Source organism: Atheta coriaria, unplaced genomic scaffold (assembly GCF_025399875.1).
Source record: "Atheta coriaria isolate IRGN ID8LTWV9N9 unplaced genomic scaffold, Caltech_Dcor_3.1 hic_scaffold_13_pilon, whole genome shotgun sequence".
Classification (NCBI taxonomy): domain Eukaryota; kingdom Metazoa; phylum Arthropoda; class Insecta; order Coleoptera; family Staphylinidae; genus Dalotia; species Dalotia coriaria.
In genome coordinates this window covers 394,164-418,838 of record NW_027045455.1, presented here as the reverse complement: position 1 = coordinate 418,838, position 24,675 = coordinate 394,164, and the positions used below count along the sequence as shown (strand labels likewise).

General features: G+C 35.1%; 7 protein-coding genes, 1 long non-coding RNA gene and 1 other non-coding gene across 12 annotated transcripts; 4 read left to right on the top strand and 5 right to left on the bottom strand.

The window, feature by feature from the left end:
• Positions 1-141: 141 nt before the first annotated feature.
• On the top strand, positions 142-3,259 carry LOC135801890 (uncharacterized). The gene is made up of 5 exons (XM_065315409.1): positions 142-295; positions 370-492; positions 546-669; positions 2,085-2,924; positions 2,985-3,259. Exons 1-5 carry the CDS (start codon positions 142-144, stop codon positions 3,124-3,126), a joined length of 1,383 nt encoding a protein of 460 aa, XP_065171481.1. The 3' UTR covers positions 3,127-3,259.
• LOC135801894 (AN1-type zinc finger protein 1-like) lies at positions 670-1,589 on the bottom strand. The gene is made up of 2 exons (XM_065315415.1): positions 1,206-1,589; positions 670-1,147 (listed from the first exon to the last, which is right to left on the bottom strand). Exons 1-2 carry the CDS (start codon positions 1,587-1,589, stop codon positions 731-733), a joined length of 801 nt encoding a protein of 266 aa, XP_065171487.1. The 3' UTR covers positions 670-730.
• LOC135801897 (anaphase-promoting complex subunit 13) lies at positions 1,492-1,975 on the bottom strand. Its single transcript, XM_065315419.1, has one exon. It carries the CDS (start codon positions 1,841-1,843, stop codon positions 1,634-1,636), a length of 210 nt encoding a protein of 69 aa, XP_065171491.1. The 5' UTR covers positions 1,844-1,975; the 3' UTR covers positions 1,492-1,633.
• On the bottom strand, positions 3,157-5,358 carry LOC135801892 (NAD kinase 2, mitochondrial-like). 2 transcript variants are annotated; one of them, XM_065315411.1, is made up of 5 exons: positions 5,001-5,358; positions 4,398-4,686; positions 4,130-4,340; positions 3,638-4,073; positions 3,157-3,573 (listed from the first exon to the last, which is right to left on the bottom strand). In XM_065315411.1, exons 1-5 carry the CDS (start codon positions 5,038-5,040, stop codon positions 3,341-3,343), a joined length of 1,209 nt encoding a protein of 402 aa, XP_065171483.1. In that variant the 5' UTR covers positions 5,041-5,358; the 3' UTR covers positions 3,157-3,340. The 2 variants fall into 2 exon arrangements, with proteins under 2 accessions (XP_065171483.1, XP_065171484.1); XM_065315412.1 differs by having other exon boundaries at positions 5,005-5,357.
• Positions 5,359-6,195: 837 nt separating this feature from the next.
• Positions 6,196-14,730, bottom strand: LOC135801896 (UPAR/Ly6 domain-containing protein qvr-like). Of its 3 annotated transcripts, none has more exons than XM_065315416.1 (5): positions 14,093-14,730; positions 13,846-13,982; positions 12,757-12,813; positions 11,768-11,914; positions 6,196-11,639 (listed from the first exon to the last, which is right to left on the bottom strand). In XM_065315416.1, the coding sequence occupies exons 2-5, from the start codon at positions 13,880-13,882 to the stop codon at positions 11,395-11,397; spliced, it is 486 nt and encodes a 161-aa protein (XP_065171488.1). In that variant the 5' UTR covers positions 13,883-13,982; positions 14,093-14,730; the 3' UTR covers positions 6,196-11,394. The 3 variants fall into 3 exon arrangements, with proteins under 3 accessions (XP_065171488.1, XP_065171489.1, XP_065171490.1); XM_065315417.1 differs by lacking the exon at positions 12,757-12,813 and adding an exon at positions 12,291-12,335; XM_065315418.1 differs by lacking the exon at positions 12,757-12,813.
• A 464-nt stretch (positions 14,731-15,194) lies between these two features.
• Positions 15,195-15,268, top strand: TRNAI-AAU (transfer RNA isoleucine (anticodon AAU)). Its single transcript has one exon. It is a non-coding gene; the product is annotated as a tRNA-Ile (tRNA).
• Positions 15,269-15,682: 414 nt separating this feature from the next.
• LOC135801799 (peroxisomal membrane protein PEX13-like) lies at positions 15,683-19,926 on the top strand. The gene is made up of 4 exons (XM_065315319.1): positions 15,683-16,172; positions 16,261-16,462; positions 16,529-16,944; positions 19,104-19,926. The coding sequence occupies exons 1-4, from the start codon at positions 15,974-15,976 to the stop codon at positions 19,736-19,738; spliced, it is 1,452 nt and encodes a 483-aa protein (XP_065171391.1). The 5' UTR covers positions 15,683-15,973; the 3' UTR covers positions 19,739-19,926.
• On the bottom strand, positions 17,080-18,939 carry LOC135801798 (probable ATP-dependent RNA helicase DDX52). Its single transcript, XM_065315318.1, has one exon. It carries the CDS (start codon positions 18,878-18,880, stop codon positions 17,120-17,122), a length of 1,761 nt encoding a protein of 586 aa, XP_065171390.1. The 5' UTR covers positions 18,881-18,939; the 3' UTR covers positions 17,080-17,119.
• Positions 19,927-20,722: 796 nt separating the features above from the next.
• On the top strand, positions 20,723-22,397 carry LOC135801898 (uncharacterized). The gene is made up of 3 exons (XR_010550475.1): positions 20,723-20,774; positions 20,888-20,939; positions 21,053-22,397. It is a non-coding gene; the product is annotated as an uncharacterized lncRNA (long non-coding RNA).
• Positions 22,398-24,675: the final 2,278 nt, after the last annotated feature.

Genomic DNA, 24,675 nt, shown 5'->3' with positions numbered 1-24,675 from the left:
TATATTGTCATGTCACACTATATGTTTGAGTGACAATAACAACTCAATATTAAACATTGCGACATATTTTTTCCAGTCATTTTTTTATAAATTTGATTTTTACACGTATTTTCCCCAATATACAACTTCTTTACATTCATCATGGCCCATGTTTCCATTGCACACAAACACATTGAAATTCCAAACAGTGATGGATCTACCACCATTTCGGACGAGGAACAATGTACCCATGAGCTGTTAAAGTTAGAAATCACGGACGTTATTCCACTGGAATTTTTCATCCAATATTTTGAAGGTAGTGATAAATTACCGAAATAATTTTGTAATCCTGTTGCATAAAATAGGAATACTTATTGTTATTCTTTAAAGAATTTGAAGATGAAGATTTTATCAACAGCATCAACATGATAATCCAGGAATACAAACATCTTTGCCATGAAAATGAAATATTTATACAATACCTTAAAGATAATGAACCATCAATGCTTTCAAGTATGTAAATGCAAAATCCACAAATATTTTCTTTAAAATTGTGTGTATTGTAGCTTTTGAGGAAGCATGCAAAAAAATACAAGCTCTGGAACAGTCAAATCCGCTTCTACCACGGTTTTTTGAAATGTCTGAAGAACTTATCACAGCTGATACAATGCCATTTGTATTAGGACCACAGTAAGTTCAATTTTCTTTATTTTTCTGATATATAATTGATATACATTGATTTTACTGTTAATTATGGTTGTACATACTCAAGTTTTAAATTTTGTCCATCAACCAATTGATTGTCATGCACTAAATTATTCAAAATTTTACTCAAATCTTGTATATAGTCTGTATCATTCTGTATATCGGTGAACAAACGTAGTTTTTCTGCATTTGCAACGTTGTTACGATTCGGTACTTTACATTCGTCTGCAATTGCATCAATTGCGCGTCCCACTGACCATGTTTTTGATACAAACACAGCTTTCTTTGATTCACCTAATTGTTTTGGTGTGGTTACATTGAAATAAATTCTGTCTGCTGATGGGATGCTTTTTAGGCCAGTCGCTTTGTTCTTGACGCGCATAAGTTGTACTTTCAAGGCCATTTCACTCTTCTTTTTATTTGTTGCACCCTTTTTAGTTGCAGCTTCCAAATTTTCATCTAACTGTAAACATACAATTTATTTTTATTTGCATAAAATAGGAAAGAAAAAGAATGGTTACCTTTTGATCCACTTTAGCTTTTGCTGCATTAAATTCTGCTATTGGTACTTGCATCTTGGCTATGGCTGCTTGTTTGATTGAAGGATCTTCTTTGTAACACTCAGTAACATGTCTATGTGCTACACAATAGTGTTGATGACATTTTTCACAAATTAGAGGTACCAGGCTCTTTTCCTTACAATCAGGATGGGAACAGATCCACATACCTGATTTTTTATCAAGATTTGCTACCTTAAAATGTTCTTTCATTGTAGCACATTCTTGAATATGTAGTGCATAATGCTCGGAACAGAAGACTTTGTTGCATTTGCATTTGAGAGGCAGAAAATCTAATTGTTTGCATGTTGGGTCCTCACACTGTTGGCCAATACTTGGCAATTCCATGTTAATATTTATTTGTAAAAGGATTTAAATTTAAAATTGTTGGTTTATTGGTGCTCACTAAGTGTTGAGAGTGCAATATCTGTCCACTTTTGCTCCTGTTCCTTTAGGGTCAGGTTGATATCTCCAGTATCAGCTTCTGGATCTGGAAGTTCATTCAGTGGAACATTGATATCTTCCTCTGGCAGTTTGTCTGAACGCCAAGCGTCGTCAACGAGATCAATGAGATGACTGTCGATTTGCACTAAGCTATCCATTACAACCAAATTCACACTTTTAACAAAATAGCTTATTCATTCAATGCAAACAGAAATGTTTTAGAAACTCAGAAATGACTATGAGAAGCAAGCAAATGTTTAGGTTAACTTAGCTTGTTTTGACCTAGCTGTGATGTAGAAAGAGGGGCAGGTTTTTCAAAATAAAGCCGCAACTTATTTAAAATGTTAAATAAATGTTTCCGAGAATAATTTATTTATTAATGCTTATAATGTACTTCAGAATAAATATATCGACACGTGCAGATCTTGCTGCACGATACATGGATGAACTAAGAGAAACAATGAAAAAGTTTGAAGCGAAAATAACGCGCGATTGCAAACGCCTCAAAGTACAAATTGAAGAGGCCACAATACGATTAGAAGAAATTGAAGATGCGGCTGCTGTATTTGAACAAAACGTTGTCATCGACGGTGTGGACCCAATTACACAGCGCATACCCGCTGAAAAGTTTGTTCAATTCATGCACGAATGGATGAAAAAAGCGCGTTTTATAACTGAACGAATTCGTCTCAATACTTCCTATATGAAAGTCACCTATTCCAAGTTAAAAGCCCTATTCGACCAAAAATCAGAGCTTGGAATCAGTCTTTCCAACAGTGACTTCGAAGCATTACGCATTCGAAATAATCACCTAGCCGGATTAATAGAACAGAAAAACGTTCATCTAGTCGAACTGAAGCAAATCAACGGTGCCGCATCGCTCGAATTGGCAACCACAAAGAAAACTTTATTGGGTTTACAAGTGGCGTATAATAAATTAAAGAGAGGTATTGAAACTCGCGAAAAACAACGGGAGGAATTTACCAATGAAATCATTGCCACATCAAAAGATTTGAGTGTCGTTAAAGCAAAATATCACAATGTGAAAACCATTATAGACAATTGCAAAGCTCCTGAAACCTTAGCATACCTACGAGTAAAACATCAGCACACTGAGTTGATGAGACAGCACAGAGTGCTCTGTCGCCAGGAAAACTTGATGGCTATCACTAGAAGCACGTATGAAATGAATCTTATAAAGTTAACTCATAGAAAAACTGTAGATCCAAAGTGGTATGAGTAAGTTTCAACGTTTTGAAACCTCTAAAAACACCATAATTAATAATATTATACTTACAGGCCTCTTCAACAAGGGGACGAAGAAGATTTCGCTGCGCAAGGGGAGGCGGCAGAAGCAATCGCTTCAGAATTTGACATATTTAAAGCAATTAATGTAAAACCCATCAAGTCTACCACCAGCGCAAAACAAGTAATCAAGTAAATTAATTAATACTAAACAAAACCAACTATGTATAATAGTAATATTGCTATGTATTTTTAAAACAAGAGTTGGCTGTATATAAACAATTTTAAAACATATAAAATAACAGGTAAAATATAAAGGTTGAACCTAACTTTAAAAACGCGTATCACAATCTTTTGGTACGCTGCGTAAAATGCGGGATGATTGCGAACCAAAACGTCATTCTAACAACTTAATCGTCCATTATTACTGTCCGCAAGGCATCTTCCGGCTGTATTTGTAAAATCGCTAGCGTGCCATCATTAAAATCAAAACTAACTCCACCATCTATAACTAAACAAGCATCCAGACAATTGGACTTCACTTTTAACTCGCGTATAAAGCCACGGGACTTGATGCCTTTAGGTTGGGGCCATACACCAGCAGAGATTTGATCTCTAATGGTATAGCACATTCGTTTATCTTCTATAAATTAAATTAAAATCATGTAAAAATGTTTTATCAACGCTTTTAAATAAATTAAACTTACCTGGGTGGAATATTAAATTGTTATTATACATTTTCGCTAAAACAGTGGCAAGACTCTCGGGTCCTTCAGTAGCGTCAATATCTAACAACCGTAGAAGTTCAGAGACACTCTGCACGGGTAATCGATTAATACTCAAATTCCATGATGTCGAGCCTGTACCAGTTGATATACATATGCCTGAACTTTTTAAATTCGTTTGCTGATCAGAACCATTCAGCCACATTCCTAGATGTGACACTCGTGCGGATAGCGTTTCGCCAATAAACACCTCATTAAGCGCAAGATAAGGTAGCACTGTGCCACCTTCTTCGACTGTGGTATATTTCAAAGCATCACATTCTTTCACTTCATGCAAATGATGCGGATTTAACTTACAACCTGTTTGTCCAAACACTGTAGTTCTTATCCGGCTTCGCATTAACCATTTAAATCTTCCCTGAATACATTAATGTGATTAAATTTAAATAAAACAATAAACAAATGTGATATTACTTGCTGTAAGTTGACAATTGCTGCTTTGATATTAGATGAGAACTTTTTTGGTAAACAGAGATGACCTTCTGATCTGTTTGGATCTGAATTGAAACCTACCACCATTTTGTCTTGATTGCGCACACGACTGGCGGCAAACAGAAACGTTCCATCACCACCAGTTGGCATAACAATATCAGCCCATTCTATTAAATCCTCAGAATAGTCTGGTCTAAAGTAGATATATAAATTTATTATTTAAACTCTTGTTAAATTGATTGATATTTACCTGTTGACTACTTTAACTTCAATGCCCAAACCCTCCAATTGCTGTACCACATTCAACTCAAAGCTTTTATGTAAGTTGTGGTAGTACATCATTTTCTCAAAGTCTGTTCCTCTCTTTCGAATTCTAGTTTCCAGTTCATCCTTATCAAGTTCATTGTATCTGATCATCTCAAATTCATAATGTGATAGTTTAGAAACCACAAGGGCTTTCTGTATTTTAATGGACTCTGAATGTTGTGTAGCATTGCTGTATTTTGCTAGTCTTAATTGTTGCACACATCCTTTAAAACCTAAAATGAAGATTTTAAAGTTTTGAAATTGTTTGTAGGTTAGATTCAGGTTTAAATATCTATAACTACAGTATTTACTGAAATAAATGTTATTGAACGTTATGAACTATAGCGATTTCAAAATTTGTTTTTCATTGGGGTTCAATGTTTTAGTGGCATTTGTGATGACAGTAAGCGCATGCTAATGATACCATGATGCAGATGTGTAAAGGTCAATGTCAGTCCGTCAATCGTCGGCGATGCAATAACATTTTCAGCATCGCCACCGCGATCGCTTTGCAAAAATGAGAGACACTTTTGTTTTGTTTATTTACCTACTAGTAGACTCTGCAGGCGGACGCGTGTCGCATACATTGACAAGCGCTCGACGTCGTCGTCGCGACGTCGGTAGACCCGGCCGGGCGTTGAGGACACGCGCGCGCGCTATTCGCCTACTCCGCCTTGTTGCTGTAATGGCACTTAACCGTGGCGCGTTGACGCCGTTTTGTAGTTTACGCTAAGCAGTGATACAAGAATTCGACTTGATTCCTGCAATCGATTTGAAATTCACTTCTTTTGAGGTGTTTTTGCACTCCATGAACAAGCCGAATTAGGTTAGACAGCTCTCCTCGCATGACATCAAGTCGCAGACTAGAAATTAAACGACGCGGCCGATATTTCGTTCGGACTGTTGATAAAAACAGATTGAACATTGTGATAATCCAGCAGCGACAACGTATGAGCGCAAACTTGTGTACTCTGATTCTAGTATTTAGCGTTTTACAAAATATTGCAATACTATGCGTTCTCAATTTAAACTTTGAAGCGATAACTGTTTAAAACACCATTAACTATTTTTATTGCTGCGCCATTTCTAACTGCTTTAAAAAATCTATTTAAAAAATACAATAAGTTGTGAAGGCCACCAAAATTTATGTTGTGTAAATTATTACTTGAAACATAAGATATTTTTCTGGTATCGTCCTGTAGAAGATGCTAGCGTTTAATTATAAAGTATCTACAAAACTTTGAACTTTACATAATTCAAACAAATACAGTATTTGCTTTAGATATGTGTGTTAGTTGTTCAAAGATGTGTATACACATTGGTATGAGTTTGGAATAAGTTATTATTATAACATTATATTTGTTGCAATCAAGCTAGAAGCATTAAAGGTGAAGCACATTCATTTAAAATTCAATTTTTTCGCATCACAAAAACACGCATAAAAATTGGTTTTATTTTTGAATTCTATATTTTTATGTAATTATGATACAACAACGTATAAAAACGTTTAGAATATGTTTAAATTAATTTTTTTTCTTTTACTTAAGTTTCCAGAAGTTAAAGTTGAGTAAATGAGTAAATGATTTTCTGATAATTTTGTTCATAGGTGGCGCTAGGATGCAAACTTCAACTAAAACTAATAAAGTGATGTCAAATATCGTTGTTTTGTAAATTTAATAGCAAATAATTTATATTTAAACGTATAAAAGTTATTGGTTGCAAGGAAAACACAACAAACTCAATTATCTCAGGGGTAACAATAATTTATTTATTAAAATTAAATTAACAAAAGAAAGAAACGAAGATAATATAATCCAAAACTCAGAACATTTTATAATTATTTTTATTGTACAATTCTTTCATTAAGTTTGCTTGTGATTGATATGACTATATTATTACTCGTTTTTGTTCATAAATTTGTATTCCAACACTAGTTTTATGCGCCAAAAATGCTAAAGTCCGTTTCTAGAATAGAGGCACTCAACTGTGCCCGGTAAAAACCAACTCTATTCCAGAACAAACATTACCATCATTTTCAAGTATTATTTTATAATTGTTGCGAGAGTATTTGACTGGAAACAGTTTTCTTATAGTTTTTTAAAGGTTTCATTTGTGTGGTGATGCATTTATATGCATATTTGTAGGTAGAAAGTACAATCATAGACAGGTAAGGTACAATTACAAGCTAATATTGTTTTTAAATGTTACAATTTCAAGTTAAAACTTCCTAGTCAAGATACATGTTTGTTTTTTGTTTGTTTTCATTTACTGATTTTTCGTTTAACACACCTATCATTAACATGCTCGCTCAAAGTTGTAAAAGTTTGTCAAGTTAAAATCGTAGGACAATATTGTAGGTAATATGTAAAATTAGTGTACAGATTTTAAAACTTGTTGCCGCAATCACAATATTGCATTTTTTGTGTGTTGAGATCTCTTGATGGTGTGCTTGCGATGCGATCTCACCGCCCCTTTTTTCGGTGATGCCCATCCGACGCATGCGATATGCACTTTGCGCGAATGCGATTAATGCACCCTTTATGCGTCGAAAATATAATAAAGTGTGCACTATCAGTTTACTCAAGCGAGGTCGAATGTACCTCGGAAGCGAAATACGAATTTCCGTCGATCTGAGCACAACTGGAGCGGAAATTTGTACTTGAGTGTGTGTTCTTGGGGGTTGGGTGAGAAACCAAATGTTCGAAAGAGCGATTAATCGGCTTTCGCAATACGGGCACACGATGAAAGCGCATGAAGCAGTGCGTCGTTAGGCGCTGGACACCATTTTGGGGCGGCTGGTACAATGATGTAAGTAGTGACATGATGGTCGAGAAGATGGCGCATCATAAAAACGTGACGTTCTTATGACGGCTTGTGAGAACGGTATCGGCATCCTGTGAGGTGGACTTTCAATAGATTTAAAATTGCTGAAAGATGCTTAGCGGACGTGTTTTAGTTGCACTTTCTGGTTAATTTTACAGTTAATTTTTTTACAACACAAGAAAAATGGAACCGAATCAAATTTGAAACAATTGAAAACAAAAACCAAAAACAGAGACATAGATAGAGAGACAGAGATGAAACTAATTGGACATAAACGCAAAATAATATGTTCCGAGTGTTTCGTAAATTTATCATTTACTGAGTGTAGTTCAATTCACACAACGATTTTTTTTTCTCGAAAACATTGACGCAAATCAGCGCAAGTGTTTTGTGTGGTTTTTGTATTATTGTAAATGTGTGTGCACTTAGCTTAGATTTGCTAGAGTTTGTAAAAAATTGTGCGAAAATATATACAAAGTGATTTTAGACTATTGTATGTTTTTTTACTTGGTTCAAAAATTATAAAATTATGCGATGTTTGATCGACACATTATTTCATTATCTCTTGAGTGAAAATCTTTGCATAATTGTTTTAGTTTATTGGTAATCATAACAAAACTCAACTTGTAAAAAATTTAACTAACCGAATAAACATAAAACAAACAAAATAAATATGTTCAAACATAAATTACTCTAATTTGATCAGTTTGTTAGTTTTCCAGGGTATTGATAGGAAATTTGGCACATTTTTTATCAACCCCCCGGCGGGAGGCGATAAAAAAGTGTCAAACTTTGAGGTAAAGTTATTTTCTTTCAAAATTTATAAATAAAATTGCTTCACTTGCATTAAATTTCCAATTGTACGTGAAGAAGAAGATTTCAGAAAGATATGGGCAAAGGAATCTAATATATTCATCCTCAAACAAACCAACAAATCAAACTCTAAACAAAAATGAAAAATCATTCAACTACGTCATCATATCATGTCAGCTCATCTCATAAGTCATGTCATCATATCAACAAATATATGTAGGTATATAATATATATATCATCAACACGAAACACATGTATTAATTTCAAGAACACTACCGTTAGTTAACTAATCAGATATAATCAGTAACAATAAAGTGTGAACTTACACGTTTCCAATCAATCAACTAAGAAAAACACGAAAACAAAACGAAAAAAAAAAAAACGAAAATGAAAAAAGTCGAGACGCATCAACGATAAAATGTTAAAAAATTCTAAGTACTAGAATGCCAAAGAAATGAAAAATTTTAGTAAATCCAATTTGTTTCATACTGTGTGATCACAAGGTTATTGTTCAATAGGTAATTCTACACTAATAATTTCTATTAAAATGTTAAGGTGTAATATTTTGTTTTGTTTTAACAGTAGTTGTAATTTGTAATTGTGCTGTGCTCTAAGTTTTGCTAAATTTCGAAAAGTAAACGGTTTTGACTAAATCCAATTAGTGTGAGTTAATTTGGTCCTAGGAAATTGTTTAAAGAAACTCAGCTTTGCAGTTTGACGGCTTCTGTGTGTGCACAGAAAATGATGAGCTTAGAAACGAACAAGAAACGAAGCCACTCAAATTAATTTGAATTTAATACGTTTATAAATATCAAATTATTAATATTGATTGAATATTTTTAGTTGGAATAAAAAAATACCTTGTCTTCATTAGATTTTACCTCAAAGTAATTTTCATCTATTTTTAACACATTCTGCTTCTAATTTTGGCTGATAAAATCAATACTTCTAAATTTTAATTATAATTATCAAATTTTGAATGTGTAATCAAATGAGTGACGGACTAAAAATTTGTGCTTATAATGTAAATAATAATTTGACGCTTTTTTAATTTTTGCTTTTCTATGTTCTATTTTGTTAGTGTATTTTTCATAAGTTTATTGCAAGTAAGCGAGTGTCTGTGTGATTTTGTGTCGATGCTAAATTTGTCTAAATTCACTAAGTTTTGCTTTCCGAAACAAGTAAGTAGTAACAGAGATGCCAATCAACAGTTAGAACATATTACAAATTACGAGAGAATAGAAAAATATGTTCAAATTATGTTCAAAAAGTTTCAACTCATTTCAAGTATAATATAGACACAAGAAATTAATTTATATAGGTTCTAAAAGATAAAATCAAAAAATAACAAAACCAAAATATTCATAATGAGCATTTGGTTTTTCTGGTGAGCTGTGCAAACGCAATGCGATGTATTCAGTGTGTTGCATATCTCAATTAAAATCAAATCAATAAAAAGTCAAACTACAGGTCTGTTTTAAAAACGTGCAAGTGTACTTGTGATGACATGCTAAATCGAAACAAGCGCGACGAGAATAAAATAGAGCTAGGGCTTTTTACTGCTATTTCTATTTTTATCTGTTTCTACTTTGTTTCAACGAAATTATTTACGTTTTGATGATTTTTTCTTTACGCTTCTGAGTAATTCAGCTTAAAATATTATTTTTGCGTTCTACAGACGATGAGTAGGTAATCGATGAGAACTAATATAAGTGCAATTGATATTTGACAATGACTTGAATAACATGAACGCAATTTGATGACGTAATTCTTAAAATTAAAATAAATAAAATAAGCGGTGGGGTTATGTGTATGTGGTATGATAATTATTACTTCTAAAAAAGCATCTTACGTGACCGAATTGTTAATTAATTTAAAATTTAATTTTTTAATTTGAATCTTATAAAATGGACCGAGCATGATACTTCCTTTGTTCTATATACATTTGTCGTTCAGCCAGGTACAAATATTTAAGTATTTTAAAACTCATTGCCAACATTCTCAACCGTTTTCCTTCAATTATTATTTTCGCGTGCGTATCACTACTAATTCAATTGTTAATTTATTATTTTAATTGGTGTCGTATTAGAAAATCTCTTATAAGTAAGTGTAGATGGTTAGATTTGATTTTTTTTCGAAAACAAAAATTATTGTCTCTAAAATAGGTTACGCCAAGATCCGAATAATAACTGCCAAACATTATTAAACTCTAGATTTAAATACTGTCGAGCCATTAACGCGCCAATCATATTCTTAATATCGTTAAAATTTAAAGCGTCCAATATTTAAACATTAAATAACAATATTATAAATATTTGATCGATAAACAAACTAATTTTATAACTCGAAATGGAATGTAATTATAATGTTTCTTATTCAACGTTCGCGGAATGTATATTTTCATTAAATATTCAAATTAATTGATTGCAAACGGAAAAAATGAACTGAAAGTAATGCATGTTGCTGATGAAAACTTGTGTCAGCGCTATCAATAGCATTTTTAATTTTAATAGCTTGCCACTCTTAATTAATTAACTATATATAATCTACTTGAAGCGATCAATGTGTGTAAGCTCATTGTTTCTCTGATTATTCGAGTGTGTTTGGTATCATGACAATTTCAATGTGTTCGGTTATGTCAACTTGGTTGCCTACTTCAAATTATATATTTACAAATGTGAACGATGTGAAAATCTTAACAAATTGTGTTTCGTGAGAAAATATACTGAGAGTTTTAATTCTTTTCACATGCAATTCATTGACACGCTCAAAACATTTTCTCACGTGTAATTTAAACTAGTTCTACTAAAATTAAACTAAAAGCTACGAGTGTAGTGCCTGGGTATTATAAATGTTTGTTTTTCAGCTGTTATTGAATTTACTTGATGTAAATTTTATATCTTTGCCTGTTAAACGTTTATAATACCACAGGCGTCAAAGGTATTTAATTATGCACATGCAGAATATCAAACCGCGCATCAAAAGTCAAAATTATTCGCCGCACTGCAGCCTACAGTAGTGCTTGCTTGCATGGTTGCATAAGTCATCTATCAATACGTATATATCATATAGATCACGCCAGCATATTCAATACGAATAAATCACCAAATCAATCATCCAAGAAATGCAAATAACTAAATCAGGTCTAATAGAAAGATGGGCAAAAGTGGGTTGGTATCGTTTGTCGAAACATCCAGTCCAAATCGTATAAAACCACCGGCCAAATTTTGCCAATCAATTTTTCTATTTAAACAAACGAAATTTAAGGTTGGAGGTGGAAGCGTGGCCAGAGGGCGCCAGTGTATCATCGGTCAAGCAAACGTCGCCCACCGGCCAGCAGCGATTGGGAAGCGAGCACAGTTAGAAGGACGGGAAGGAAGACGACTGCCGCCGTTGGCGGAATCGATTGTTTGGGTGATCTATTGCACATGTCCTCCTCACAGAAGCACATGTGACCAGTGCCGCTACTTTCCATCATGCACACGTGATCGACCATAAAGAGGTTGATCTGTAGTTGCGACGTGCAGGTGCGTCGCACCACTTCGTAAGCTGAAATCGTAAGTTAACGCCAGCACATTATAATCATTCTTATATCGTGTCTATTTCGAGAGATGTAAGTACATTTATACATTATTTGCATAGGAAACCTGTTAAAAAGTGTGGTTATGTTTACTTACGTGTCCGAGCATGTCGTACCATCTTAACACAGCACCCGTTGCATGTCGTCAGCGGTGGCTGATCCTTGGGTAGCAGGGTATAGTTGAAGGGGTCCTTGCAGCGTGGATCGCTCCAGCTGTCGCATTCGTAGCAGAAGATCTGGCGGGCTGTAAGCATGACGACGGTGGCGCCGCGGGTGGTCGGAAGACCCCCGCAGAGCGTCAACATTAATATGATACGCACGCGCAGAACAAGCAATGACAATCAACGTGCTTTAAAACACAATAATTTCTCAACACGCACAGTTTTGCAAAGGGTAAATTAACAAAAATACATGGATCAATATCGCATAGAAGTAGAAATAAAGCAAAACAGGACAATTCAATAAATATGCGAGGAGTTTTAGCACACAAATTTAAAACAATTCAAATATACGCAAGAAAATTATTAATTTTGTTGTGTTTTATGAATATTTTAATGATTTATGCGTATATTTTTGAATTGTTTGTGATCACAATGTGTCTAGGAGACTGGTAAACTTACTTTGGCATTCCGCATGTGTTAATGTTATTATTGCTAGCAATATCGCTGTAATTTGAAGCAAAAGATCATATATTATTAATTACACTGACTACGTAAGAATTAGATTCTAGAACGACAAAGAATGCAAATTGTTGATACAAGTCAGAAATTTCAGTTTTCAGTCAGATACAAGATTCTATCCGTTAGTTCTCAGGTAAATTTTAATTAGTTTAGATTTAGATATCTAGATGGCGTTCTACATAGTATTAATGGCGATGTACGATTGCTACAATTATTTTTATTGCCTGTATACTGCTGTTATTTACATCTGCACAGCGGCTGGTTATTCGTTGACTGATTTGCGTTTACGTGCATTAATTTGTTTCTGCCGTGTTCGCCTGGTGTCGATTATACAGATAATGATGCTCAATAGAAGGAACGGGATCGTACGTAAGTATTAAATATTTATTTTAAGCGTAAGACTCACAATTGCTTCGTTTACAACGCGACAAGTCACCGAACGCGAATAACGTCATCAATACAACTGAAAATGAATTGTTTTTAATAATTAACTATGGAAATTTTATGTGCGGTGGTATGTTCCATTATTTTAATGTGTTTGAACTTGATAGGTTGTTTATTAATGCGTCAATTTTGATGTACACGCTGCGGAGAATTTCAAACAAACATTGGTAGCAGTACCAGTTTGCAAGTTACTTAGAAAACAGATCGCGTGTGGAAATTTGCACACCGCAAATGCACGAAAGCTAAACGCAAGAATGTGAAGCCTAAACATTTTTCGTATACACAAATTTCAAAGTATAGCTATTTATTTTTTGGATGAATTGCTTCAGTAAAATCTGATTTTTTGAATTTGTTAGGAATACAATTGTTTTTCTTGCATTTTTGGTAGTTTTAAGCTTGGTGCAGTTTATGTAGGCAACCAAACGTTGGCTGTAAGCCAAATTCATAATTTTCACGTACTTTATTTTATGTACACATTATAGGAAATCTTTCTTTGCCGTTTTTAAAAGGATAGTGTAGCTTCTTTATAACAACAAACTAAAATATCCTCTGTTCTTGTAAGTTTTTATTCATTTTAATGTATTTTTGCCATTGAAAAACAGAGAATATATAATATAATGCTCAGTAAAATTTTTGGGTTGCCGAAAAATTCCGATCCGCGCGAAATCCTAAGTTACTGTTTATTTCTTAATCTTTTACGCTATAAAATGTCATGTCACGTGAACGTTATTATAGTCTGTCTGCATATATCTTGACGAATATACATATCGTCGACGTATTGTCTACATAAAGTCTCGGGAAGTTTTATTTTTAGGCAAAAGCTATTTTCATAAAACGCGCGCTTGAGAACTTAACCCGAACCTCCGCCAAACTCGCACGTATTTAACACTTGAGATATTAACCATATTAATTTACAAATCACCAAAGTAATTAACGCCATCACAATAAATTTATACCAAAAAACCCTATTTTAAAGATTTTTTTCAAGTATTTAAAGTATTTTCAAGTGCAATTTTTATAACAAATAAATAATATGAAAATAAAATGTTACCTGTAACAGCGATGAAATATTTATAATATACATTCATCCTTGATGATCCTTGCGATCTGTCCAGTCGCTGGTTCCTTTCAAAATCAATTATATTGATTCATTTGTAGTCCAGACGTTGCAAATTGCACTCCTTGAAACTAATCCCAAAAACATTCGCAATTAATTAAACATGGTGGAGGCGACCAAAAGTCTTCCGCAACATTTTGACATAAACGAGCAAGATATGCATGCGTGTTAGCACACCCACTTTTCAAGGCTGTTATCCGTTTATCCTTGATTCGTCCTTGCCACACCGTCAAGCTCTGCTGTTGCTCCACTTTCCACTTTTAATCTCGGTGTCTGTTTTAATTCCGCACACTTAATTAATATAATTATTTCGGAAACACATTCATTTTAACAATGAAGATGTCAGGACCATCAATATGATGATGGTAAATTAACTTATTGCTGACGGGGCATAAGAACACTGAGGATTTCACATTTTTATTATTTAAATAAATTATTATTAAGACGGTTGTAGATTGAGTAGAACCAAGAAGTGAACGGTGGTTTCTTGGGGAAGGTTAAAAGTTTAAGTTTAAATTGTGTGGTTTGATCACATCGAAATTAAATATTGCGCTCTATCCTGTATAAGGATTGATTCTGGATATGTATCGTTCGTGTACGAATGAGCTGCGAGCGCTGGTCGCTTGCCTTCCGGGTTCACAAGCCGCTGGTATCCTTTCGGTGACTTTTCTCGGCCGTTGGGCAACGCGCAGTCTGATGGATTCAGGATGCGTCAAGGCGGACCATTTAACCTGGTCGCGATGCGCTCTCTGCGGTGCGGTGCGGATTTGCGCCGTGCAAATGCTGGTGGAGCGCTGTCACTGCGGCACTGGTGCCCGTGTGCCCGTGTGCCCGAACGTCCTGAAAGCTTCCGTGTTTGCCAGATGAAGCGCTAGCGTCGACCACCGAGCGCCAAACGCTAGCATATTGATCTATTTTCTGTCCTGCTCGGACCGCGGCACGGCAGGAACGTCAACACCGCGGTCGGTAGTGCATCTTGGTGCGCAAGAATTTAATTGCGCTAGAGCGCGTATGCGATGAAACTGCGAAATATGTATAAATATTGCTTTGGTTCTGTTTTTCAGTAGGAAAAGCATGAACATTGCTATATAACAGTACATACTACAGTTTTACGACATACGAAATAAGAAAAACACTGAAGCTATTTGTTTTTTTTGTTGCGATTGTTAAATTTTTATAGGAATTGTTTGGTTTTTTCCTAAGAGTTGCCAAAATAAGGATATGGCGTAAGGAGCAAATAAAGTACTTTTTCAATTCTGTTAACTGTTACATGGAAAGCAACTGGCCCATTAGCTCAGTTGGTTAGAGCGTCGTGCTAATAACGCGAAGGTCGCGGGTTCGATCCCCTCATGGGCCATTCCTTTTTTTTATTTTTCCTAGTTGTTTTTACTAATCAATCACTATATAAATCATAATTTCGAATGTCTGTAGGATGTATTTCTCTGCAAAAGCCATTATTTAAGGTTTATTAGTGCGTTACATTATTTACACTAAAATTTAAGTGTTAAAATAACGAAAGTTTGCGTTAAATCTATAAATGTTACGTTTTCTCTTTTGCTTTCGTAAGTGAATCACATATCAAAACAAAATTATTGTTGCTAATGCTAAAATATATGTACGACAGATTGCATATTAAAATTTATCATTGTCTCAATCATAAAAATCTAAAAATAAAGCCTGATAAATTCCAATTTCGAACTTGTTCAACCCAATCCCCCCTTTCAATTCACATATGACAAGAAATGACAGCGCACTACACTTGCTTCACCCACTGTTTTATAGGCTAATTGCTTCGTGCAAAGAAAGAAACAATAACAAATCTGTGACGAATCACCCTGACTTGCCAGTTCTTATCTCATTCTCCAACTCCAGCTGTCCTCTAGCGTCAACTGACGGCGTATCAGGCGTTGCGTTTGCTTGAGGCTAGGAGTGGTATCAATGTTGTGGGCAAAGTTCAGCGAGGAACGCGCATTTCACCAGTCGCGTACACAACTAGCAGTTGTCGTCCGCAACATTGTCATGCTTGTGCATTGCGTGTGTAACTAATTCAGTGCTACTGAGAATGACGACGCCGCTGAAGCCATGGGAGTCGTCCAATGGCTTGGGAAACAAAGGACAAATCATCAGCAGCTCACAGCTACCAGCTGGCTTAAGTGGGTTGAGAACAACTACAGCTGCACCACCTTCATTACCACCTAGACCACAAAGTTTAAACATGGGGAGTTATGGAGGATATAGTTCAGGATATTCACCTTATTCATGTATATTTTCTTTGCTTTAATACACATTAAACATGACATATGACAATTCAAGATTTTTAGACATTTGTTGATTAAATTAATGTTGTAGCAATGGGTAATTCATATGGCAGTTATGGATCATTAGGGTGGCCTGGAAGAAGTTTATATAGTGGTGGCTATGGTAGTGGATACAACAGTTATGGAGGTTATGGTGGATATGGTGGCTACAGTGGTTCCTATGGATCATCCTATGGAATGTATGGAAACAGTTATATGAATGGAATGGGTGTAAGAGATGATGCTGAGAGCAGGTAAAATTAGTTCCTGTCATAACATGTTACAATATAAACTCCAACTATAATTATTAATGTTTGTAGATTTATTCAGTTTGCTGAAGAGAGCTCAAGAAACACTTTTGCCAATGTGGAATCAATTGTGAGAGCATTTAATGGCATTGCAATGATGTTAGACAACACATTTTTTGCAATGACGAGTTCGTTTCGTGCGGTTCTCGGTGTTGCGGAAAATTTCGGACGACTACGTTCGATGTTTGGTCATATTTGGCATGCGGTGAATATTTTCCGATTGTTCTCGTGGTTGCATAGGAAACTCTGCGGGATGATGGGCGTCAAAGTACCACCGACTACGAACAACTTGGCGTGGAATGAAGCAGTTAGTGGGATCACAGCAGAAGCGGCGGGAAGTTCTGGATCCAGTTGGCCCACTTTGGCTTTCTTTGGGATTCTGATCTCTGCACCTTACTTCATTAGTAAATTGTTGCCAAAATTTGAAGGTAAGTGTTTATTGACTTTTTATTAGTTTAAAACGTATCATTAGCGATTGTTGAGGCTGTAAAATGCGAATCAGTTTCTTAATTATTTTTAATATTAGGAGAAGGAAGAGTAGGTTTAAATTTATCAACAAACAATATCATTCTTTGCAAATTTATTAACATTCAAGTATTAACATTATTTACTTTTCTTAATTTTACTCTTAAATTGCTTTGATGGTTTATCATTTTTGATATTTTTCAACGAGGTTTTTGTAGTCTTCCCAATTTTCTGAGTATGCTTCCCGCCTTTCAACATTTTTTTCGCAGCCCCTTGCTTCTTCTCATTCAATTTCTTCTGTTTTCTAAATTGATCAATCAATCTCTTCTTACCCAGTGCTTTATCAACTCTTAATCTTTCATCATAAGGAACAGTCAGAATATCATCCCTAGTCATGGCGCTCACAGCCATTTGTTTCTTCTCTTTCTTGGAATGCTTCTTCATATAAAGCATATAATCGGGCACTTCACATCCAGACTCTTTAATAACATGAGCAATGCTTCTCAAATTCACTGCGTCATCTAATGTAAAGTAGGTAATCGCTTTACCTTTCATACCAGCTCGGCCTGCACGACCAATACGATGCACGTAAGAAATAGAACTCGGCGGAAAATCATAATTAATGACGAGATTCACACCTTTGAAATCAATACCACGAGCCATAAGTTCTGTACAGATGAGCACCCATATTTTACCCTCTCTGAAACTTTTCACGGTGTTCTCTCGTTGAAGCTGGGTGCGATCTGCATGAATCGCATCGACATTAATGCCATCGTAAATCAATTCGGAAAAGAGTTGCTGGGCACGTTCTTTACTTTGAACGAACACCAACACAGGCGGTGTGAGTCCCTTCCGGACCAAGTCGCGAAAAGCAAGCAACTTGCCACTTTCATTACCAACAAATTCTAAGTGTTGTTCAATCAGGTCAGTTGCAGTGTTCCTCTGACCAATGGTTACTCTTACTAAACCTTTCATGTTTTTCACACACCACTTTGCCACCATTGGTGTGTATGTAGCACTGAACATTGCAATTCTCTTAGTTTTCAATGTACAAGCATCTAAAATTTGCTTCAATTGATCTTTAAAACTTCTCACACCATCTTCAAACAATTTATCAGCTTCATCAATTACCACCCATTCAATTGTCCCCAAGTTTAACACTTTTTCATCTTGGTTTAGTAGGAAGCAAAGTCTATTTGGTGTGGTTATTAAGATATCTCCTATTTTTATCATGTTCACTTTATTGATTGTGAATGGTTTAAGTTTTCTACTGTCAGCTAGATGCATGCATACTTTCTGGGTCTGAATTGCTAATTCTCTGGTTGGGCATATAATTAATGCCCTGTAACCGTTTTTACTAGGTTTTCCTAGTGCTTCCAGTAATGGGAGCAAAAATGCAGCTGTTTTTCCAGAACCAGTAGGAGCACATGCCAAAATTTGTCTGTTTGCAAGCATCAGTGGAACTGCTTGCATTTGTATAGGTGATGGATCTTTGTAACCTAGCTGAACTAGGTTTTCAATTAAATCCTGCCCTATTTTGAAATCATTAAAAGCTCTTGCTGGTTCTGGGATATGTCTGCCAACCACATTAATATTGTGAATATTTCTAAAACGATTTACCTCTTCTTCAACTCTAAGTTCTTGTCGACGTTTTTCATTTTGTAAATCAGGAGATTTTCTTTTCTTTTCTGGTTTATTTCCAGTAGATGTGATATCCCCAAGGAGAGTAATGCTTGTGTTCTGTGTATCTCCTGTTTGGTGTGCTGATGATTCTGTTTTGACTTTCACTTTATCATCAGATTTAATGATTGGAACCACTGTTGCTTGATTGCTGTTTGTGTTTTTCTTGGTATATTTTGCCCCTTTACTTAGTTTTTTGAAGATATCGTATGCATCCATGATGAAATGATTCGAAGCATGTGTCTGATGTGTTGATTATGTTTGAAGGTTACGTTTGATTGCTGAACACAGCTCTAAAAATGTGTTTCATGGTATGCAACCAATCGTACATCTTGCCTTTGTAACATTTGAAATTGTAATTAGTAATTATTATGAATTACGACCTGGAAAACACTTCACTGCAAAAACTTTTATTTTTAATTTTAATTTATTTAATTTTTAGATAAATGCGACCCACAGAAATGGGAAACAAACGGAATTAAAGCAAAGGCCGTGTTTGATTTTCCCGCAACATCACCAAATGAACTGACTCTGCACACCAACGACGAGATTACTCTGGCACCCAAAAATGTACAAGAAGAAATGCGGCTAAGCAATTCTGGCTGGGCATATGCGACCTGCAATGGCCGTTCGGGCGTCGTACCTTTAAATTATATTGTTATCGTTAAGAAAGTTTCACCTTCACAACCTGTTACTTGTACCTCTAAATCTAATCCTACTGATCCTGTTTTCAACAAACCTATCTATAAGCCACAAGTATCCGCACCAGTCACGCCCGTATCAGTTCTTTCTAATTCCAATACGAATAGCACCAATAATACACCAAGAAAAGTGCAAAAACGTGTTAGTTTTGGCGAAACTCAAATTTTTGATACAGAGACCAATCAAACTTTTAGTCAACCAATTCCTGTTAATTCTGCCAAATGTGAGGACACTTCAAATTCAAAATTAGATAACGTAATCACGTTGCCGGAACATGAAACAGAAACTGTAATTGAAGAAAGCAAACCTGAAACTGTGTGTAAAACCGAAACTGTTGAGACCACAGTTAAGACAAAGCCTCAAGTAAATGAGTAAACAATAATATCTCTGTTACAATAACGATGGATAAGTTTAACTAACGTTTTAATAGTATTTTATATTTTACATTATACATATTGTACATGTGGGCATGGGGGCTGTGGGGGCAACATTTTTTAATAATTGGAATGATTGTAATTGAAACCAAAAATTGTTTAAATAAATATGTTGTTTTGTGTAAATAATTAAGTATTGCTCTAGGGATAAGGGGACTCTAGATGAAGACAAGCAATTACTTTATATTGACACATATTTATGTATATACTTTTTTGTAAAGTCATTTAATCTGGACGGTGAAAGAATAAGTTTGGAAAATATCTTTATATTGCATTCAATAAGACAATTCAAATAATTATAATAATAAAATATGAATTATGGTTTTTACTTACCGCAGTTATTGGTTGTACAAAAGAGCCAAGTAGTAAGTAGGTGCAATTAGCAACAAAAATTGCACTCTTGTGCTGCAAAAAAATAATTTTTGTTTGTTTTAGGTATTTTGAAACTGAGCCCGACATCGTATGAGAACCATTCTTGCATCAGATTGTAAGTATTTAATTTCTTTATCATTTTCAACCATAACTTTTGAATTAATGACGAATTAGTGACGAAAATTGCATTTTTGTGTTGCAAAGGACTACTTTTTGCTTGTTTTAGGTGTTCTGCACCCGAAGTCGACATCGTCGCAGAACCATTCTTGCATCAGATTGTAAGTATTTAAATTCTTTATCATTTTCCTAAATAAGTTAAGTGATTATCTCACAAATTGGCTCCAAAAATTGCATTTTTATGTTCGAATGACTAATTTTTGCTTGTTTTAGGGATATTGCATCTGAGTTTGACATGGTAAAATGACCATTCATGCATCAGAATGTAAGTATTTAATTTCTTTATTATTTTCCTAAATAACTTTTGTGATTATCTCACAAATTGACCCCAAAATTGCATTTATATGTTCGAAGAACTAATTTATGCTGGTTTTAGGGATATTGCACCTGAGTGCGACATCGGAGGATGACCATTCTTGCATCAGATTGTAAGTATTTTATTTCTTTATCGTTTTCATAACTAATTTTTGTGATTAGCTCATGAATTAGTGTCGAAAATTGCATTTTTGTGTTGCAAAGGACTACTTTTCGCTTGTTTTAGGTGTTCTGCACCCAAAGTCGACATCGTAGCAGAACCATTCTTGCAGCAGATTGTAAGTATTTAATTTCTTTATCATTTTCAAACATAACTTTTGTGATTAGCTCATGAATTAGTGGCAAAAATTACATTTCTGCGTTGCAAAGGACTACTTTTTGCTTGTTTTAGGTATTCTGCACCCGAGCCCGAAATCGTAGGAGAACCATTCTTGCATCAGATTGTAAGTAGATAATTTCTTTATCATTTTCATACATAACTTTTATGATTTTGCTTGTTTTCGGGGTTTAGCACATGAATGCGGCATCCGCGTAATATCAGCGAGGTCCCTAAAGATGTAAAATTTATTTCTTCATGGCGTATAAATTGTACGTTTCGTACGTTATGTCCATAACTTGTAACTGTTTGTTTACATTTAGTTATTTTGAATAGTTTTAGGATTATATATAACATGGATAGTGTTTTATTAATTTTCGTTCAAGTGAGTGAGATAGAAATATCAGGATGTGGTGATAGCAGGTGAGTTAGAATAAGACAGCAATACTGAAGTTTCATGTTCACTCCATGTTTTTTATATGATCTGCCGAATTTTCTACACTTTATTTATGTTGTCAATTCGACCTTGGCATGCGCAGCACGCTGTGCGCTGCCATTTGAAATTTGAACAGTACCGCACCGGTCGCCGTGTGTCGTCGGCTATTCGCTATACTGCTCAGTACATCTTGCGCTGGCGTGTTGGCCAGTGTTGGCTGTTGTTTTTTCCTGTTTAGTCAGTCGGTAGTACGCATTTGTGGTGTGTGCACGTGTTCTCCTCCTTCTCCGCCACTGTTCGTCGCAACTGTTAGTATTTCGGGCGATTTTAATACGGTGCGAGCCTTATAATTGTTTAGTCGTCGATTGCTATCAACTAATGAACAAGTAATTTATAAAATATATTTATTAAAATAGTTTTGTGATTTTCTTGGATTTTACAATTTTGTATGCGAGTTTTACATGTTTCGCCCTGTGGGCATCATCAGAAACTGATGCATAGAAAATTGTAAAATCCAAGAAAATCACAAAATTATTTTAATAAATATATTTTATAAATTACTACCATGGATTACGTATTCAACTTAGAAAATAATAAAAAAAATATAATGAACAAGTGATTTATCTCGAATCGACTCGAAACTTAAGACACCACGTGCGCGTGTGTAAGCCATCAGCCGTCGGATCTCTTACGTTAGGCTACGGATTCCAATTGGATTTATAGGCCAAAATGGTATTGTTAATTAGACGCGATAAATAACGCGTTCTCTCCGTGTGGTATAGTTGTTACTGCAAAAATAATACAGTGATTAGTAACATCAATTCTACTAACAATTCTACTTTATGTGAAACGTTTGATAAGAGAGCGTTGTGGCTCGATGGTACGGCATATCCTGCCTTGGATCGTACATACGTTCGTTTTATTAAAATAAGAAAAAGGAATGTATGTTAAATATAATCAATAAAACTCAATTTAAAATTAAAATCTTATTCCTACTTTTTTGTTACATCCTCTTTGTCATTTTCAGGATATGAGTCTTAAATCATATTTCATATGAAGCTTATGTGAGTGCAACATAGCTAAGGCTTGTGTTGTTGTTTTTAAAAAGTTGTTATAAAGTAGACGCATAAATAGAAGAATCAAATATAAATAATAAAAACACTCGGTGGTCGAGTGGAGACGTGCACCTGCTGGCATGCTGGCAGACACGGATCGAATCTCAGGTACGGAAGGCATTTTTCTCAAATATAAAAATATCAGGTGTAATTGGGTTGCACATATGAATTGCAACGAAATATAGGAGAAATTGAAATACAAGTGAAGGCAAGTGGAGAAACGAGAACAGAGAAATAGAAAGAGTAAAGAAAATAGGAGAAGACAGAAGGAAGAGAATAGAGAGTAGAGCAGAGAAGAAGGAGGAGAGATAGAAGAGAAGAGAAAACAGGAGGGGAGGATCAGATTTTTAAATTTTTTGGCACGTGTCGTTATAATACAGTCTACGGTCGATCTCCCAGAGCGCCGGAGGCTTCTGCTTCGGTCTATCCATTGCTCCCGGCCCATCCTACAGCTACGATGTCTCTGCGCTTCATCCCCGGAATTCTCAGGCATATCAACAATTTTTATGGTGGGGGATCATCCCCCGAGTGGGAGAACTCCTTATAAGGACATCCTTTTAAGAACTTATAAAAATATTTCATAAGTTTTAAGTCGCCTCAAGTGAGGTGACACTTAAAAATATTCTTACAAGTTCTGACCTGTCGCTGAAATGAAAGATGGAGTACATAAATCATACAGGATACCTCAACAATTTTTATAGTGGGGATGATCCCTGAGAGAGGAACTCTCTTAGAGACCTGTTCCTGAAATGATAGAAGGGGTACACAAAAATCAAAGAAGTCAATATAATATATCTTACTATTTCTTTATTAACAATAGAATACAAGGTTAGATTTTACGAGTCAACAAAATATATGGCTCCATATTGAAACAAGACTTACGACCTCCATAGCCGCGCACATGCCAGCAAGTACTACTTCATAAAGTTCTACCGAAATAAGGAAATTAGGAAATAGATAATTAGTAATTTTGTAGGTGATTGAAAATGGAGACAAATATACAGGGTGCTACAAAAGAAAAATTTAATGTGCAAACAAAAAACTCTCAACACTACAAATGCCGCTCGTTTTCACTCGACGGTCAGGAAAACTAATATACAGGGTGTTCCAGAAAGAAAATTCAAAGTGCAAACGGGAAAATTCAAAAAATGACAACTAAAGCTACATTTTCATGGACACAAAAGAAAACATACATATACAGGGTGTTCTAGAAAGAAAATTCCATGTTCAAGCAGAGATTATTATTATTTTAGTATAAAATCAAAGATTTTACCCGAAATATTGAGCAAAAGGGTGCTACAAAAATAAAACACTTACATTTTAATATATTGTGAATATGTATTTATTAATTGATGGTAGCATCAACTGTATAAGGTAGTCGACGGGTGAAGCATCATTACAATTTGATAGAATATACGGCGGAAAACATCTAAATCAACAGACGGCAAGCGACGGTGCGTAGCAACACAATGGTTAAAGACGATAAAAATAACTATTTTTTTGTAAATAACATGCACCGAGACTTCGAAAACGAAAAACTATTCACCGTTCAAGATTTTATTTCAACGAGAAATTATTAATTTAATGATGCAATTCGATTAAAACTGTTTACGTGATCAACAAAAACATGACCGAACCGACGGCCGACGGCAAAGTCAGCGTGGTCGACCCATGAATTTCAAAAAACGTGCTTTTAAATCAAGCATGTCAATTTAAGTTAAACCGCCTTAACTTTCCGCGAAAAGTTTTAATTATCCACCCACCTGTGCATTGATGAGGAGATTTTCGACCATGTAATATATTCTATCAGCTGAAAACTCGCGCAGGGATTAACGGACACTTATTTCTTACTTAAGAAGACTCTATCCGCCATAAATCATTAAACAAAACAGGCACACATGCCCATTGCGAATATTTTGTCGATGGCCAAAAGAATACACGACGATTAATCCAATTAAAACCTCAAAACGCGTGGTGATTAGAGACACGCTCGCGGACCACGCGGTGAAACAACTGCCATGTGCGCTGCGCGTAGCCGGGTACAAGGCAGGTATGCAGCGATATAACGAGTCCGTCGAACAAAAAAAGTTGTTTGTACACAAACGTACTGATAAACACGTAGTTGAGAAGACGAAACTAAAAATTCA